This window comes from Panicum hallii, chromosome 5 (genome assembly GCF_002211085.1).
Source record: "Panicum hallii strain FIL2 chromosome 5, PHallii_v3.1, whole genome shotgun sequence".
Classification (NCBI taxonomy): Eukaryota; Viridiplantae; Streptophyta; class Magnoliopsida; order Poales; family Poaceae; genus Panicum; species Panicum hallii.
Genome location: NC_038046.1, coordinates 52277855 through 52294338, shown reverse-complemented (window position 1 = coordinate 52294338; position 16484 = coordinate 52277855). Strand labels below are relative to the sequence as shown.

At 41.9% G+C, this 16484-nt stretch overlaps 2 protein-coding genes across 4 annotated transcripts; both read left to right on the top strand.

Moving 5' to 3' along the window:
• The first annotated feature begins 304 nt into the window (after positions 1 to 304).
• LOC112892911 lies at positions 305 to 9226 on the top strand. 2 transcript variants are annotated; one of them, XR_003228720.1, is made up of 17 exons: positions 305 to 1145; positions 1237 to 1324; positions 2115 to 2313; positions 2456 to 2646; positions 2744 to 2942; positions 3072 to 3472; positions 4063 to 4277; positions 4360 to 4425; positions 4551 to 5436; positions 5528 to 5615; positions 6406 to 6604; positions 6747 to 6937; positions 7035 to 7233; positions 7363 to 7764; positions 8405 to 8569; positions 8652 to 8717; positions 8843 to 9226. XR_003228720.1 is itself a non-coding variant. In XM_025960008.1 (9 exons), the coding sequence occupies exons 2-9, from the start codon at positions 5535 to 5537 to the stop codon at positions 8843 to 8845; spliced, it is 1356 nt and encodes a 451-aa protein (XP_025815793.1). In that variant the 5' UTR covers positions 5379 to 5436; positions 5528 to 5534; the 3' UTR covers positions 8846 to 9213. The 2 variants fall into 2 exon arrangements, 1 of the variants encoding a protein (XP_025815793.1); XM_025960008.1 differs by lacking the exons at positions 305 to 1145; positions 1237 to 1324; positions 2115 to 2313; ... (3 more) ...; positions 4063 to 4277; positions 4360 to 4425 and having other exon boundaries at positions 5379 to 5436; positions 8355 to 8569; positions 8843 to 9213.
• A 256-nt stretch (positions 9227 to 9482) lies between these two features.
• On the top strand, positions 9483 to 13637 carry LOC112892910. Of its 2 annotated transcripts, none has more exons than XM_025960006.1 (9): positions 9483 to 9728; positions 9820 to 9907; positions 10698 to 10896; positions 11039 to 11229; positions 11327 to 11525; positions 11655 to 12056; positions 12647 to 12861; positions 12944 to 13009; positions 13208 to 13637. In XM_025960006.1, the coding sequence occupies exons 2-9, from the start codon at positions 9827 to 9829 to the stop codon at positions 13214 to 13216; spliced, it is 1362 nt and encodes a 453-aa protein (XP_025815791.1). In that variant the 5' UTR covers positions 9483 to 9728; positions 9820 to 9826; the 3' UTR covers positions 13217 to 13637. The 2 variants fall into 2 exon arrangements, with proteins under 2 accessions (XP_025815791.1, XP_025815792.1); XM_025960007.1 differs by having other exon boundaries at positions 13135 to 13637.
• Positions 13638 to 16484: the final 2847 nt, after the last annotated feature.

Below are 16484 nucleotides of genomic sequence, written 5' to 3'. Positions count from 1 at the left end.
ATGATATGCCTAAATTTTGTTGTTATTCCTAAGTATCTGATCAGTTCTCATTATATTAATGTAGCAAGCCCAGCTTACGGAGGCCCAGCAAGACCTACAGAGCAAGCTCGAGGATGACAATCCCCAACAGGTTTGATCCTCTACCCAATTATTTTCGAATCTGTTCTGATTGTCAAACTCATTCTCTAATCTGTCCTGATTGTTGAACGCCACATGAATATGACCTGATCGTTTTACAATCCATTGATTTACTAGTGAGTCTTGACTTCATGGATGACCACGAGCTCCTTCCCAAGAGATTTACTGACTGACTTCATGGATGACCAGGAGCTTTGATGCTGAGGACCTTTCCAAGAGTTGTACTTTGGCGAAATGTCTTGCCATCTGTTTCTTCTGCCACGTGGATGGTGTCTGATGCTACATCTGTACTTATGTTTGGAGATTTGGTAACCAAAATTTTGCATGCACCATGGTGATTTTTTACGTTGCAATTTTGGTTTCCAAATATAACCATTACACTGCTTACTGGAGAGTATTTGGAATGGTTCAGCTATCTTAAAATTGGGGAGTATTTGGAATATTGAATGGTTTAGCTATGTGAATATTTGACAGCAGGAATTCTCTATGTTACTCGGTTCTTCTATTCTTGTTCTTTGAATCCGGCCATCTGGAAACATCACAATTGAATGATTCTTAGATGTCATAACACGATGAACCAATGTTTTTGGTAACATGCAATCTTTTTGATTTAGGGTGTGTTTGGATCTATTGCCATTTGTTAAACTTTAGCACTAAAAGCTAAAGTTTTTTTATGGTCTCCTTTGGTGTGAAAATTTTTAGCCCATATTGTAGGCATTGGGACACTTTTTAGCACTTCTTTTAGCACTCTTTGTTTGGATCCCATTGCTAAAAAAAGTGTTAAAAAGTGAAGTGTTTTTAAGCACTAGGATCCAAACAGGGCCATAGAAAGTAGTCTCATCAAAGTGTGGCTGTATAAGGAAACAGTGCATTTCTTGTTCCTTACAGACTCGGCAATGGCAGGCGTGAGATCTTTGGCCAAAAGAGTTTAAATTTTGAGCAACATTTTTTTTGGGAAGTTGAAGTTTCTATGTAAATTTGAAAGTAATTGGTTTCCCCATTGCCAGGTTCGTGCTGGCGCTAGTCTCGCTTTTGGCTCCCATCCATCCTCCTAGGTTTCCCTTTCAGATCCCTCATTCTCATAGGTTTCCCTTTCAGATCCGCCATGTCTCGCGGAACCCGTGTGTCAGGCGATGTGATGGGAAATATACCAGAGTGGGCGCTACGGGATGAGTTCCCTCAGGAGGTACCTACCCCCTGCGAATGAATTTTGCTCTGGATTAACCTACGACTGGTGCTTGGATCTGGGATTTATTTGTGTTGGTTGGATCCATTTCTTACTGTTTAACCTCACAATCCTGGTGTTTGGTTCCGTCCTAGGGTTGCTTAGTGTTAGCATATTGTTGTTGTACTCTGGATGCACTACTTACTGGTTAATCCACAATGCTCCTTGTTTGGTTCTGTGGCTGAGTTGCTCAGTGTTAGCATAATTGAATTCTGGATACACTACTTACTGGTTAACCCACAATCGTGGTCTTTTAGTTCCGTGGTAGGGTTGCTTAGTGTTGGCAATATTGTATTATGGATATATTACTTACTGGCCAACCCTCAATTGCGGTGTTTGGTTATGTAGTAGGGTAGCGTAGTCTTGTCTTATACATTTCTTACTGGATATAACCCCTAATTCTGGTGCTTAGCGTTACTGTTCTGGATACACTGGCTAACCCACAATCGTGGTCTTTTAGTTCTGTAGTAGGGTTGCTTAGTGTTATCATATTGTGTTATGGACACATCACTTACTGGGTAACCCATATTCGTGGTGTCTGGTTCTGTTGTAGGGATGTTTAGTGTTACCCTATTGTATTCTGGATACATCACTTACCGGTTAACCCATAATTCTGGTGTTTGGTTCTGTAGTAGGGTAGCGTAGTCTTGTCTTATTGTATTCTGTATACATTACTTACCGGTTATCCCACAATCGCGGCACTTGGTTCTGTGTTTGTTTCGCTTAATGTTTCATTGAATCCTCGTTCCAGATCAATTTTCCAGATGACTTCAATCCTGGCAACGGCCGCATCTTGACTCTCAACAACCGACTGCGCTTAACTTACGAGGATATTGGTTGGACTCAAAATAAGATAAATGGAGCCTATGATAAACAAGAAAGAGCAACACTTCTGCAAGGACGAAGCAGTTATGAAGCATCAATGGCTATCACCCAGCGCGAGATCAGAGGTAAATTCCTCAGTTTTTTCTGCCTGTTACAAGTTATTCCATGATTTGTGTATGTCACCTCTTCTGCTAAAGTGACTTCTATGGTAAATTTCCATTACTGGCTATGTACAACGGACTGATCTATATTAAACTCCTTTTTCAGACCATGAAGACTCAATGCCATCACTTGCTGGGCAGCCAAAGTGTTTGATTGCAGAAGTTATAGCTGTGGGGGGTGAGCCCTTTGTTGCTGGTTTTGTGCGTCAGTTTCTTGACAAAGTTCCAGATGCTGTTACCCTTCCGAATGGCTCCCTTTCATACCTCTGTAACAGGCCTCACTATTTTCCTGATGAAGTAAGTTTGGTGCTCAATTTTATTAATGTTACATTCGTTGCTTGCTCAATTTGTGTGATGCAATTGCCTCTTGAATTAAATTTGTGCCTTTTAACAGATCTCGGTACCTCAAGGTCTGCCTGCAGTTAGTGTCTTTTGGGGCAAGGATCCAGTGAGTGCACCGCAATGTAACCGCTTCCTTCAGATCAGGTACAGTGCATTGGCAAGACATGTCAACAGGATTCGTTATTTACGCGATCACCGGCTTCGACTGGAAGTTGATGCTCAGGCCACTGTTGCTGGCAACGATCTCACATGTCTGTAGCTTTCATTTCATGACCACCATCTTATTTATGATCATTCCTATTTGTGACATGGTTTATTTGCGACATTCCTATATGTGCTTATTTATGATCCTTCCTATTTGTGACATGGTTTATTTGCAGCTAAGATCCAGTCTTGCAGTACAATGTTGGCTAATGTGGTGCAGGTGATACATAAACGCGAGCAATTGTATGGAAGCCAGATATTCCGCATGCCAGCTGCACTAAGAGACAAGATACTGGAAGATCCTTCTATAGTCAATCAGGCCAGCTACCAGACATCGATTGTCTCCTTTCTCTCTACCCTCAAGGTATTCCACAGAATAGCCCGATACATCATGGCAGAGCAGTCTTTCTGCTATTTGAATCTGCAATGGGCTATTCGCTGTTTTGGGCGTACAACACTCTCTCCCCCGCTGACTTGTTGAGCTTTGAGAGCTTTACATCTGTTGTCAAGCTTATAGTGCATTATCCTTTTGCAACACAAGCTATCGCCATCCAACAGTTTCAACATATCAATAATGGTAATCCTTTTTCTTCTCTTTATGTTTTGTGCCCTCCTGTTTTTAATTCTGATCCATTTGTTTTAGATGAAATCTATCTTGATGCAGTGATATTTGTGCATTTTTTCCTCTACGAGTAAAATGAAATCTAGATGTTGCTTCAATCTCTTTCGGTTTAACCTCCTGTGCTGTTTATTTATCAATAATCTGTCAGTCTTTGATCGGTTTCTTGCAGTAGAATTCCTTGGAGTATTTCATCTGTCTTTTATTTGATTGCTGCGTTTCTTAGTGTGATGTGCAATTAGGGTTTGTTTTCATCCTCCCATTGACAAAGCTGAAACATTTTTGGGCTCCATACTATCATCAGCCAACTGCTACCATGCAGCTATTTATTTCTTGCACAGTAGGTTTCGACTGTGTATGTAATTTAAGATTCATCAGCCAACTGCTACCTTGCAGTTTAAGATTCATGCGATTTTGTTTCCTATTTCATTGACTAACACTGACAGATATTGCCCCTCTTTACCCTTTGCTCTCTTTGCCCTGTGAAATTATACTGCTACCCTTTGCTCTCTTTACCCTGCTTGACTCAAATTTTGTCCTTATGGCAGACACCTGTAGTGCTATGCTGAGGCTTTTTCTAGAGTTGCACTTGCCGCAGCTGACAGAATGGGGATGGAACAGCTACCGCCTTGGTGTTCGCAATAGGAGATTTGGTCAATCAATTGAGACCGCAACAGGCATTCCATGTAGGAGGAAGAAACACTCTGTGAAGGAGCTGCGGGCTGGGATAGAGCAATTTTTGCACCTGTTCCTTGAGATTGAGGTTTTAGCTTTTCCCACCGTACATACCTAAATTTTGTTGTTATTCCTAAGTATCTGATCAGTTCTCATTATATTAATTGTAGCAAGCCCAGCTTACGGAGGCCCAGCAAGACCTACAGAGCAAGCTCGAGGATGACAATCCCCAACAGGTTTGATCCTCTACCCAATTATTTTCGAATCTGTTCTGATTGTCAAACTCATTCTCTAATCTGTCCTGATTGTTGAACGCCACATGAATATGACCTGATCGTTTTACAATCCATTGATTTACTAGTGAGTCTTGACTTCATGGATGACCACGAGCTCCTTCCCAAGAGATTTACTGACTTCATGGATGACCAGGAGCTTTGATGCTGAGGACCTTTCCAAGAGTTGTACTTTGGCGAAATGTCTTGCCATCTGTTTCTTCTGCCACGTGGATGGTGTCTGATGCTACATCTGTACTTATGTTTGGAGATTTGGTAACCAAAATTTTGCATGCACCATGGTGATTTTTTACGTTGCAATTTTGGTTTCCAAATATAACCATTACACTGCTTACTGGAGAGTATTTGGAATGGTTCAGCTATCTTAAAATTGGGGAGTATTTGGAATATTGAATGGTTTAGCTATGTGAATATTTGACAGCAGGAATTCTCTATGTTACTCGGTTCTTCTATTCTTGTTCTTTGAATCCGGCCATCTGGAAACATCACAATTGAATGATTCTTAGATGTCATAACACGATGAACCAATGTTTTTGGTAACATGCAATCTTTTTGATTTAGGGTGTGTTTGGATCTATTGCCATTTGTTAAACTTTAGCACTAAAAGCTAAAGTTTTTTTATGGTCTCCTTTGGTGTGAAAATTTTTAGCCCATATTGTAGGCATTGGGACACTTTTTAGCACTTCTTTTAGCACTCTTTGTTTGGATCCCATTGCTAAAAAAAGTGTTAAAAAGTGAAGTGTTTTTAAGCACTAGGATCCAAACAGGGCCATAGAAAGTAGTCTCATCAAAGTGTGGCTGTATAAGGAAACAGTGCATTTCTTGTTCCTTACAGACTCGGCAATGGCAGGCGTGAGATCTTTGGCCAAAAGAGTTTAAATTTTGAGCAACATTTTTTTTGGGAAGTTGAAGTTTCTATGTAAATTTGAAAGTAATTGGTTTCCCCATTGCCAGGTTCGTGCTGGCGCTAGTCTCGCTTTTGGCTCCCATCCATCCTCCTAGGTTTCCCTTTCAGATCCCTCATTCTCATAGGTTTCCCTTTCAGATCCGCCATGTCTCGCGGAACCCGTGTGTCAGGCGATGTGATGGGAAATATACCAGAGTGGGCGCTACGGGATGAGTTCCCTCAGGAGGTACCTACCCCCTGCGAATGAATTTTGCTCTGGATTAACCTACGACTGGTGCTTGGATCTGGGATTTATTTGTGTTGGTTGGATCCATTTCTTACTGTTTAACCTCACAATCCTGGTGTTTGGTTCCGTCCTAGGGTTGCTTAGTGTTAGCATATTGTTGTTGTACTCTGGATGCACTACTTACTGGTTAATCCACAATGCTCCTTGTTTGGTTCTGTGGCTGAGTTGCTCAGTGTTAGCATAATTGAATTCTGGATACACTACTTACTGGTTAACCCACAATCGTGGTCTTTTAGTTCCGTGGTAGGGTTGCTTAGTGTTGGCAATATTGTATTATGGATATATTACTTACTGGCTAACCCTCAATTGCGGTGTTTGGTTATGTAGTAGGGTAGCGTAGTCTTGTCTTATACATTTCTTACTGGATATAACCCCTAATTCTGGTGCTTAGCGTTACTGTTCTGGATACACTGGCTAACCCACAATCGTGGTCTTTTAGTTCTGTAGTAGGGTTGCTTAGTGTTATCATATTGTGTTATGGACACATCACTTACTGGGTAACCCATATTCGTGGTGTCTGGTTCTGTTGTAGGGATGTTTAGTGTTACCCTATTGTATTCTGGATACATCACTTACCGGTTAACCCATAATTCTGGTGTTTGGTTCTGTAGTAGGGTAGCGTAGTCTTGTCTTATTGTATTCTGTATACATTACTTACCGGTTATCCCACAATCGCGGCACTTGGTTCTGTGTTTGTTTCGCTTAATGTTTCATTGAATCCTCGTTCCAGATCAATTTTCCAGATGACTTCAATCCTGGCAACGGCCGCATCTTGACTCTCAACAACCGACTGCGCTTAACTTACGAGGATATTGGTTGGACTCAAAATAAGATAAATGGAGCCTATGATAAACAAGAAAGAGCAACACTTCTGCAAGGACGAAGCAGTTATGAAGCATCAATGGCTATCACCCAGCGCGAGATCAGAGGTAAATTCCTCAGTTTTTTCTGCCTGTTACAAGTTATTCCATGATTTGTGTATGTCACCTCTTCTGCTAAAGTGACTTCTATGGTAAATTTCCATTACTGGCTATGTACAACGGACTGATCTATATTAAACTCCTTTTTCAGACCATGAAGACTCAATGCCATCACTTGCTGGGCAGCCAAAGTGTTTGATTGCAGAAGTTATAGCTGTGGGGGGTGAGCCCTTTGTTGCTGGTTTTGTGCGTCAGTTTCTTGACAAAGTTCCAGATGCTGTTACCCTTCCGAATGGCTCCCTTTCATACCTCTGTAACAGGCCTCACTATTTTCCTGATGAAGTAAGTTTGGTGCTCAATTTTATTAATGTTACATTCGTTGCTTGCTCAATTTGTGTGATGCAATTGCCTCTTGAATTAAATTTGTGCCTTTTAACAGATCTCGGTACCTCAAGGTCTGCCTGCAGTTAGTGTCTTTTGGGGCAAGGATCCAGTGAGTGCACCGCAATGTAACCGCTTCCTTCAGATCAGGTACAGTGCATTGGCAAGACATGTCAACAGGATTCGTTATTTACGCGATCACCGGCTTCGACTGGAAGTTGATGCTCAGGCCACTGTTGCTGGCAACGATCTCACATGTCTGTAGCTTTCATTTCATGACCACCATCTTATTTATGATCATTCCTATTTGTGACATGGTTTATTTGCGACATTCCTATATGTGCTTATTTATGATCCTTCCTATTTGTGACATGGTTTATTTGCAGCTAAGATCCAGTCTTGCAGTACAATGTTGGCTAATGTGGTGCAGGTGATACATAAACGCGAGCAATTGTATGGAAGCCAGATATTCCGCATGCCAGCTGCACTAAGAGACAAGATACTGGAAGATCCTTCTATAGTCAATCAGCGCCAGCTACCAGACATCGATTGTCTCCTTTCTCTCTACCCTCAAGGTATTCCACAGAATAGCCCGATACATCATGGCAGAGCAGTCTTTCTGCTATTTGAATCTGCAATGGGCTATTCGCTGTTTTGGGCGTACAACACTCTCTCCCCCGCTGACTTGTTGAGCTTTGAGAGCTTTACATCTGTTGTCAAGCTTATAGTGCATTATCCTTTTGCAACACAAGCTATCGCCATCCAACAGTTTCAACATATCAATAATGGTAATCCTTTTTCTTCTCTTTATGTTTTGTGCCCTCCTGTTTTTATTTCTGATCCATTTGTTTTAGATGAAATCTATCTTGATGCAGTGATATTTGTGCATTTTTTCCTCTACGAGTAAAATGAAATCTAGATGTTGCTTCAATCTCTTTCGGTTTAACCTCCTGTGCTGTTTATTTATCAATAATCTGTCAGTCTTTGATCGGTTTCTTGCAGTAGAATTCCTTGGAGTATTTCATCTGTCTTTTATTTGATTGCTGCGTTTCTTAGTGTGATGTGCAATTAGGGTTTGTTTTCATCCTCCCATTGACAAAGCTGAAACATTTTTGGGCTCCATACTATCATCAGCCAACTGCTACCATGCAGCTATTTATTTCTTGCACAGTAGGTTTCGACTGTGTATGTAATTTAAGATTCATCAGCCAACTGCTACCTTGCAGTTTAAGATTCATGCGATTTTGTTTCCTATTTCATTGACTAACACTGACAGATATTGCCCCTCTTTACCCTTTGCTCTCTTTGCCCTGTGAAATTATACTGCTACCCTTTGCTCTCTTTACCCTGCTTGACTCAAATTTTGTCCTTATGGCAGACACCTGTAGTGCTATGCTGAGGCTTTTTCTAGAGTTGCACTTGCCGCAGCTGACAGAATGGGGATGGAACAGCTACCGCCTTGGTGTTCGCAATAGGAGATTTGGTCAATCAATTGAGACCGCAACAGGCATTCCATGTAGGAGGAAGAAACACTCTGTGAAGGAGCTGCGGGCTGGGATAGAGCAATTTTTGCACCTGTTCCTTGAGATTGAGGTTTTAGCTTTTCCCACCGTACATACCTAAATTTTGTTGTTATTCCTAAGTATCTGATCAGTTCTCATTATATTAATTGTAGCAAGCCCAGCTTACGGAGGCCCAGCAAGACCTACAGAGCAAGCTCGAGGATGACAATCCCCAACAGGTTTGATCCTCTACCCAATTATTTTCGAATCTGTTCTGATTGTCAAACTCATTCTCTAATCTGTCCTGATTACTGAACGCCACATGAATATGACCTGATCGTTTTACAATCCATTGATTTACTAGTGAGTCTTGACTTCATGGATGACCACGAGCTCCTTCCCAAGAGATTTACTGACTTCATGGATGACCAGGAGCTTTGATGCTGAGGACCTTTCCAAGAGTTGTACTTTGGCGAAATGTCTTGCCATCTGTTTCTTCTGCCACGTGGATGGTGTCTGATGCTACATCTGTACTTATGTTTGGAGATTTGGTAACCAAAATTTTGCATGCACCATGGTGATTTTTTACGTTGCAATTTTGGTTTCCAAATATAACCATTACACTGCTTACTGGAGAGTATTTGGAATGGTTCAGCTATCTTAAAATTGGGGAGTATTTGGAATATTGAATGGTTTAGCTATGTGAATATTTGACAGCAGGAATTCTCTATGTTACTCGGTTCTTCTATTCTTGTTCTTTGAATCCGGCCATCTGGAAACATCACAATTGAATGATTCTTAGATGTCATAACACGATGAACCAATGTTTTTGGTAACATGCAATCTTTTTGATTTAGGGTGTGTTTGGATCTATTGCCATTTGTTAAACTTTAGCACTAAAAGCTAAAGTTTTTTTATGGTCTCCTTTGGTGTGAAAATTTTTAGCCCATATTGTAGGCATTGGGACACTTTTTAGCACTTCTTTTAGCACTCTTTGTTTGGATCCCATTGCTAAAAAAAGTGTTAAAAAGTGAAGTGTTTTTAAGCACTAGGATCCAAACAGGGCCATAGAAAGTAGTCTCATCAAAGTGTGGCTGTATAAGGAAACAGTGCATTTCTTGTTCCTTACAGACTCGGCAATGGCAGGCGTGAGATCTTTGGCCAAAAGAGTTTAAATTTTGAGCAACATTTTTTTTGGGAAGTTGAAGTTTCTATGTAAATTTGAAAGTAATTGGTTTCCCCATTGCCAGGTTCGTGCTGGCGCTAGTCTCGCTTTTGGCTCCCATCCATCCTCCTAGGTTTCCCTTTCAGATCCCTCATTCTCATAGGTTTCCCTTTCAGATCCGCCATGTCTCGCGGAACCCGTGTGTCAGGCGATGTGATGGGAAATATACCAGAGTGGGCGCTACGGGATGAGTTCCCTCAGGAGGTACCTACCCCCTGCGAATGAATTTTGCTCTGGATTAACCTACGACTGGTGCTTGGATCTGGGATTTATTTGTGTTGGTTGGATCCATTTCTTACTGTTTAACCTCACAATCCTGGTGTTTGGTTCCGTCCTAGGGTTGCTTAGTGTTAGCATATTGTTGTTGTACTCTGGATGCACTACTTACTGGTTAATCCACAATGCTCCTTGTTTGGTTCTGTGGCTGAGTTGCTCAGTGTTAGCATAATTGAATTCTGGATACACTACTTACTGGTTAACCCACAATCGTGGTCTTTTAGTTCCGTGGTAGGGTTGCTTAGTGTTGGCAATATTGTATTATGGATATATTACTTACTGGCTAACCCTCAATTGCGGTGTTTGGTTATGTAGTAGGGTAGCGTAGTCTTGTCTTATACATTTCTTACTGGATATAACCCCTAATTCTGGTGCTTAGCGTTACTGTTCTGGATACACTGGCTAACCCACAATCGTGGTCTTTTAGTTCTGTAGTAGGGTTGCTTAGTGTTATCATATTGTGTTATGGACACATCACTTACTGGGTAACCCATATTCGTGGTGTCTGGTTCTGTTGTAGGGATGTTTAGTGTTACCCTATTGTATTCTGGATACATCACTTACCGGTTAACCCATAATTCTGGTGTTTGGTTCTGTAGTAGGGTAGCGTAGTCTTGTCTTATTGTATTCTGTATACATTACTTACCGGTTATCCCACAATCGCGGCACTTGGTTCTGTGTTTGTTTCGCTTAATGTTTCATTGAATCCTCGTTCCAGATCAATTTTCCAGATGACTTCAATCCTGGCAACGGCCGCATCTTGACTCTCAACAACCGACTGCGCTTAACTTACGAGGATATTGGTTGGACTCAAAATAAGATAAATGGAGCCTATGATAAACAAGAAAGAGCAACACTTCTGCAAGGACGAAGCAGTTATGAAGCATCAATGGCTATCACCCAGCGCGAGATCAGAGGTAAATTCCTCAGTTTTTTCTGCCTGTTACAAGTTATTCCATGATTTGTGTATGTCACCTCTTCTGCTAAAGTGACTTCTATGGTAAATTTCCATTACTGGCTATGTACAACGGACTGATCTATATTAAACTCCTTTTTCAGACCATGAAGACTCAATGCCATCACTTGCTGGGCAGCCAAAGTGTTTGATTGCAGAAGTTATAGCTGTGGGGGGTGAGCCCTTTGTTGCTGGTTTTGTGCGTCAGTTTCTTGACAAAGTTCCAGATGCTGTTACCCTTCCGAATGGCTCCCTTTCATACCTCTGTAACAGGCCTCACTATTTTCCTGATGAAGTAAGTTTGGTGCTCAATTTTATTAATGTTACATTCGTTGCTTGCTCAATTTGTGAGATGCAATTGCCTCTTGAATTAAATTTGTGCCTTTTAACAGATCTCGGTACCTCAAGGTCTGCCTGCAGTTAGTGTCTTTTGGGGCAAGGATCCAGTGAGTGCACCGCAATGTAACCGCTTCCTTCAGATCAGGTACAGTGCATTGGCAAGACATGTCAACAGGATTCGTTATTTACGCGATCACCGGCTTCGACTGGAAGTTGATGCTCAGGCCACTGTTGCTGGCAACGATCTCACATGTCTGTAGCTTTCATTTCATGACCACCATCTTATTTATGATCATTCCTATTTGTGACATGGTTTATTTGCGACATTCCTATATGTGCTTATTTATGATCCTTCCTATTTGTGACATGGTTTATTTGCAGCTAAGATCCAGTCTTGCAGTACAATGTTGGCTAATGTGGTGCAGGTGATACATAAACGCGAGCAATTGTATGGAAGCCAGATATTCCGCATGCCAGCTGCACTAAGAGACAAGATACTGGAAGATCCTTCTATAGTCAATCAGCGCCAGCTACCAGACATCGATTGTCTCCTTTCTCTCTACCCTCAAGGTATTCCACAGAATAGCCCGATACATCATGGCAGAGCAGTCTTTCTGCTATTTGAATCTGCAATGGGCTATTCGCTGTTTTGGGCGTACAACACTCTCTCCCCCGCTGACTTGTTGAGCTTTGAGAGCTTTACATCTGTTGTCAAGCTTATAGTGCATTATCCTTTTGCAACACAAGCTATCGCCATCCAACAGTTTCAACATATCAACAATGGTAATCCTTTTTCTTCTCTTTATGTTTTGTGCCCTCCTGTTTTTAATTCTGATCCATTTGTTTTAGATGAAATCTATCTTGATGCAGTGATATTTGTGCATTTTTTCCTCTACGAGTAAAATGAAATCTAGATGTTGCTTCAATCTCTTTCGGTTTAACCTCCTGTGCTGTTTATTTATCAATAATCTGTCAGTCTTTGATCGGTTTCTTGCAGTAGAATTCCTTGGAGTATTTCATCTGTCTTTTATTTGATTGCTGCGTTTCTTAGTGTGATGTGCAATTAGGGTTTGTTTTCATCCTCCCATTGACAAAGCTGAAACATTTTTGGGCTCCATACTATCATCAGCCAACTGCTACCATGCAGCTATTTATTTCTTGCACAGTAGGTTTCGACTGTGTATGTAATTTAAGATTCATCAGCCAACTGCTACCTTGCAGTTTAAGATTCATGCGATTTTGTTTCCTATTTCATTGACTAACACTGACAGATATTGCCCCTCTTTACCCTTTGCTCTCTTTGCCCTGTGAAATTATACTGCTACCCTTTGCTCTCTTTACCCTGCTTGACTCAAATTTTGTCCTTATGGCAGACACCTGTAGTGCTATGCTGAGGCTTTTTCTAGAGTTGCACTTGCCGCAGCTGACAGAATGGGGATGGAACAGCTACCGCCTTGGTGTTCGCAATAGGAGATTTGGTCAATCAATTGAGACCGCAACAGGCATTCCATGTAGGAGGAAGAAACACTCTGTGAAGGAGCTGCGGGCTGGGATAGAGCAATTTTTGCACCTGTTCCTTGAGATTGAGGTTTTAGCTTTTCCCACCGTACATACCTAAATTTTGTTGTTATTCCTAAGTATCTGATCAGTTCTCATTATATTAATTGTAGCAAGCCCAGCTTACGGAGGCCCAGCAAGACCTACAGAGCAAGCTCGAGGATGACAATCCCCAACAGGTTTGATCCTCTACCCAATTATTTTCGAATCTGTTCTGATTGTCAAACTCATTCTCTAATCTGTCCTGATTGTTGAACGCCACATGAATATGACCTGATCGTTTTACAATCCATTGATTTACTAGTGAGTCTTGACTTCATGGATGACCACGAGCTCCTTCCCAAGAGATTTACTGACTTGACTTCATGGATGACCAGGAGCTTTGATGCTGAGGACCTTTCCAAGAGTTGTACTTTGGCGAAATGTCTTGCCATCTGTTTCTTCTGCCACGTGGATGGTGTCTGATGCTACATCTGTACTTATGTTTGGAGATTTGGTAACCAAAATTTTGCATGCACCATGGTGATTTTTTACGTTGCAATTTTGGTTTCCAAATATAACCATTACACTGCTTACTGGAGAGTATTTGGAATGGTTCAGCTATCTTAAAATTGGGGAGTATTTGGAATATTGAATGGTTTAGCTATGTGAATATTTGACAGCAGGAATTCTCTATGTTACTCGGTTCTTCTATTCTTGTTCTTTGAATCCGGCCATCTGGAAACATCACAATTGAATGATTCTTAGATGTCATAACACGATGAACCAATGTTTTTGGTAACATGCAATCTTTTTGATTTAGGGTGTGTTTGGATCTATTGCCATTTGTTAAACTTTAGCACTAAAAGCTAAAGTTTTTTTATGGTCTCCTTTGGTGTGAAAATTTTTAGCCCATATTGTAGGCATTGGGACACTTTTTAGCACTTCTTTTAGCACTCTTTGTTTGGATCCCATTGCTAAAAAAAGTGTTAAAAAGTGAAGTGTTTTTAAGCACTAGGATCCAAACAGGACCATAGAAAGTAGTCTCATCAAAGTGTGGCTGTATAAGGAAACAGTGCATTTCTTGTTCCTTACAGACTCGGCAATGGCAGGCGTGAGATCTTTGGCCAAAAGAGTTTAAATTTTGAGCAACATTTTTTTTGGAAGTTGAAGTTTCTATGTAAATTTGAAAGTAATTGGAAAAGTTTGAAAAAGGGAAAGTATGCTACGGTATTCACTGACGTCACTCTTTCTCCCTCTGTTCTCGCGCGGGCCGGCGTAGTAGCTAAGGTAGGCGCATTTGAATCCGGCGGGCACACGGCGACGTCGTGGTTGACGCCAAGGAGGATGGCGTTGATGGCGAGGCAGACGCAGATGGCGACGTCCAGGTCGACATGGAGACTTTGGAGGGTATTTATACCCAAAGGATTTTTAGAGATTAGCTTTTTAGCTTAACACAGCACACGTAGTGTAGTACGTATGAAATACTAACTGGTACTCGATGCAAGTTGTTCCCACATATATATGAAATACTAACTGGTACTAAATGATTAGTGATGATTCATACTGAATTCAATGGACCAGCAAGCTAGCTAGCAAAAGTGCCAAATTTCTTATATTAGATATAGATGAACATATAGATCATCGAGATGACCCAAGCCTTATATATATTTGCATGTATGGAAGTTCATTAGCCTTGCGTTGCTCTAACCATTTTTATCTATCTAGCTAGCTAATGATGTATGCATGTGTCGTCTACTGCGTACTCACGACATTGCAAGATAACTAATATATGTGTGTGCAGCCGGCCGGTGTTTCGCCTATTTTGTGGTCTAGAGATGACCTACGCTTCGCCGATTAAATTGCACAGGTGATTGCGCAGAATAAGACACTGATAAAATCAAAGTTATTTTGTAAATACATATAGTAGTTAAGGTCACATGCTTGAACATTCATTTGCCTACTTGTCAATTATTTGCTCACGACTTGCGTTAATGTTGTTGAATTGTGTACGTGGAAGAATACAAAAGTGTTGGTTCTTGGAGAGGAGGAAACATACTCCACAGGTCCCTTTCTACTAGTGAAGTTGTTGTTAATAACTTTGCATTTTCGTATAATTGGAATTTTTTTGAGAATCATTTGCATATAATTTTTTAGAAAAATCATTTGCATATAATTGGATAAATAATAATCCCTTGGAGAGGAGGAAAAGAAGAAGCAGAAGCCCAACCTGAAGAATGATCTGGGCTTGTGGTTAGAGTAGATATGGCCCATTTAGCTAGCGCCGACCGGCCCATTTAGGATCTCCCCTCCTGTGATCCATCCTATGTTCATGTCTGTCCTCCAACCTCAACTCTGCTTCATCGCATCTCGGAGGCCGCCGCCGCCGCTGATCAAATAACTAGCTAGGGTTTCGTGAGCGGGCAGCGGGCTACACGGCGAGATGAAGACGGCTGCTGAGGTTAAGCGGTCAATGAGGTGTTCCGAGGAGACCGTGGCCGGCGACGGCTCCATGTGCGCCGCCGTCAGCGTCACCAAGAAAAGAAGCGTCCTCGCAAGGCCGACAAACCATCCAAGAAGGAGAAGAGGTCAGAGGAGAAGAAGAAGAAAAGATCCAAGAAGAAGAAGAAGAGGATAGAGAAGTTTGCCTCCAAGCTCGGGAAGCAGGCGGCCGGTGAGCAGGAGAAGAGGACGAAGAAGCCCACCATGGGCGACGAGGTGATGAGAGAGATGGAGGACGACAGCGCGGCTGGTGGCGGGATGACGAAATTGAGCCAGGAGCTCCTGGACTACCTGCGCACCAAGGAGGTGATGGGTCTCCTAGCGACTGAGGCGCCTCTCCCGCTCTGGGCAGTTCGACTTGGACCAGAGGCTCAAGGAAGAAATCGCCGCTGAGTTCCAGGAGAAGAGAGAATTCGACGCCCACGTCCTGTACCAGTACCGCACCTATGGATACGCATACGCCGAGATCATCAAAGGGACAGAGACAGAGGCGAAGAACAAGACGATGAAGCTGGTGACACAGGAGATCAACAACCAGGCTGAAATGGGGCACTATTTGTCTAATGAGGTCTGGAGCTACGTGATGTCTATCGGCGTGTCCACGTTTGAGCAAGCAGTCACCAGGGAAATGGATACCTTCGACGACCTCGCCACAGAAGGCAGAAGGCTTGCTTCTCGTATTAGGCACATAGAAAACCAGGCGAACCTGCTCCGGCAATACCGCACCAATGGACACGCGGTCCTCCAGTACCAAGTCACTGACGACGAGAGGGATGATGTGGAGGAGGTGTAGAATCTGTGTTCGCTTGCTTGCTGGAAGCTGTGTTATTAGGGAGTTGATGCTATCTTCATTCATGAGTGACCTTTGTCAGATGCCCAAGGTGTAGTAGTATCTTGTCTGCGATGCAGCTATCCTAAGATCAACTCATTATTATATATGTCATGTAATCAATCATCCTGGTGTGTTATATTGTCATCTATTGCTACTGGTTACTCAAATGTATCAAGTAAAAGCCACTAATATCTGCTTTATATTATCGTCGTGACATTTACATTTTGTGTCTGCTTTTTCTGTGGATTCAGTGTTTGATGGGCATTTAAGAAAGGCTGAGATGTTTTATGCTATGGTTAACTGAAATTGCTATAACAGAGTTGCTCAAGACAGATATGCAT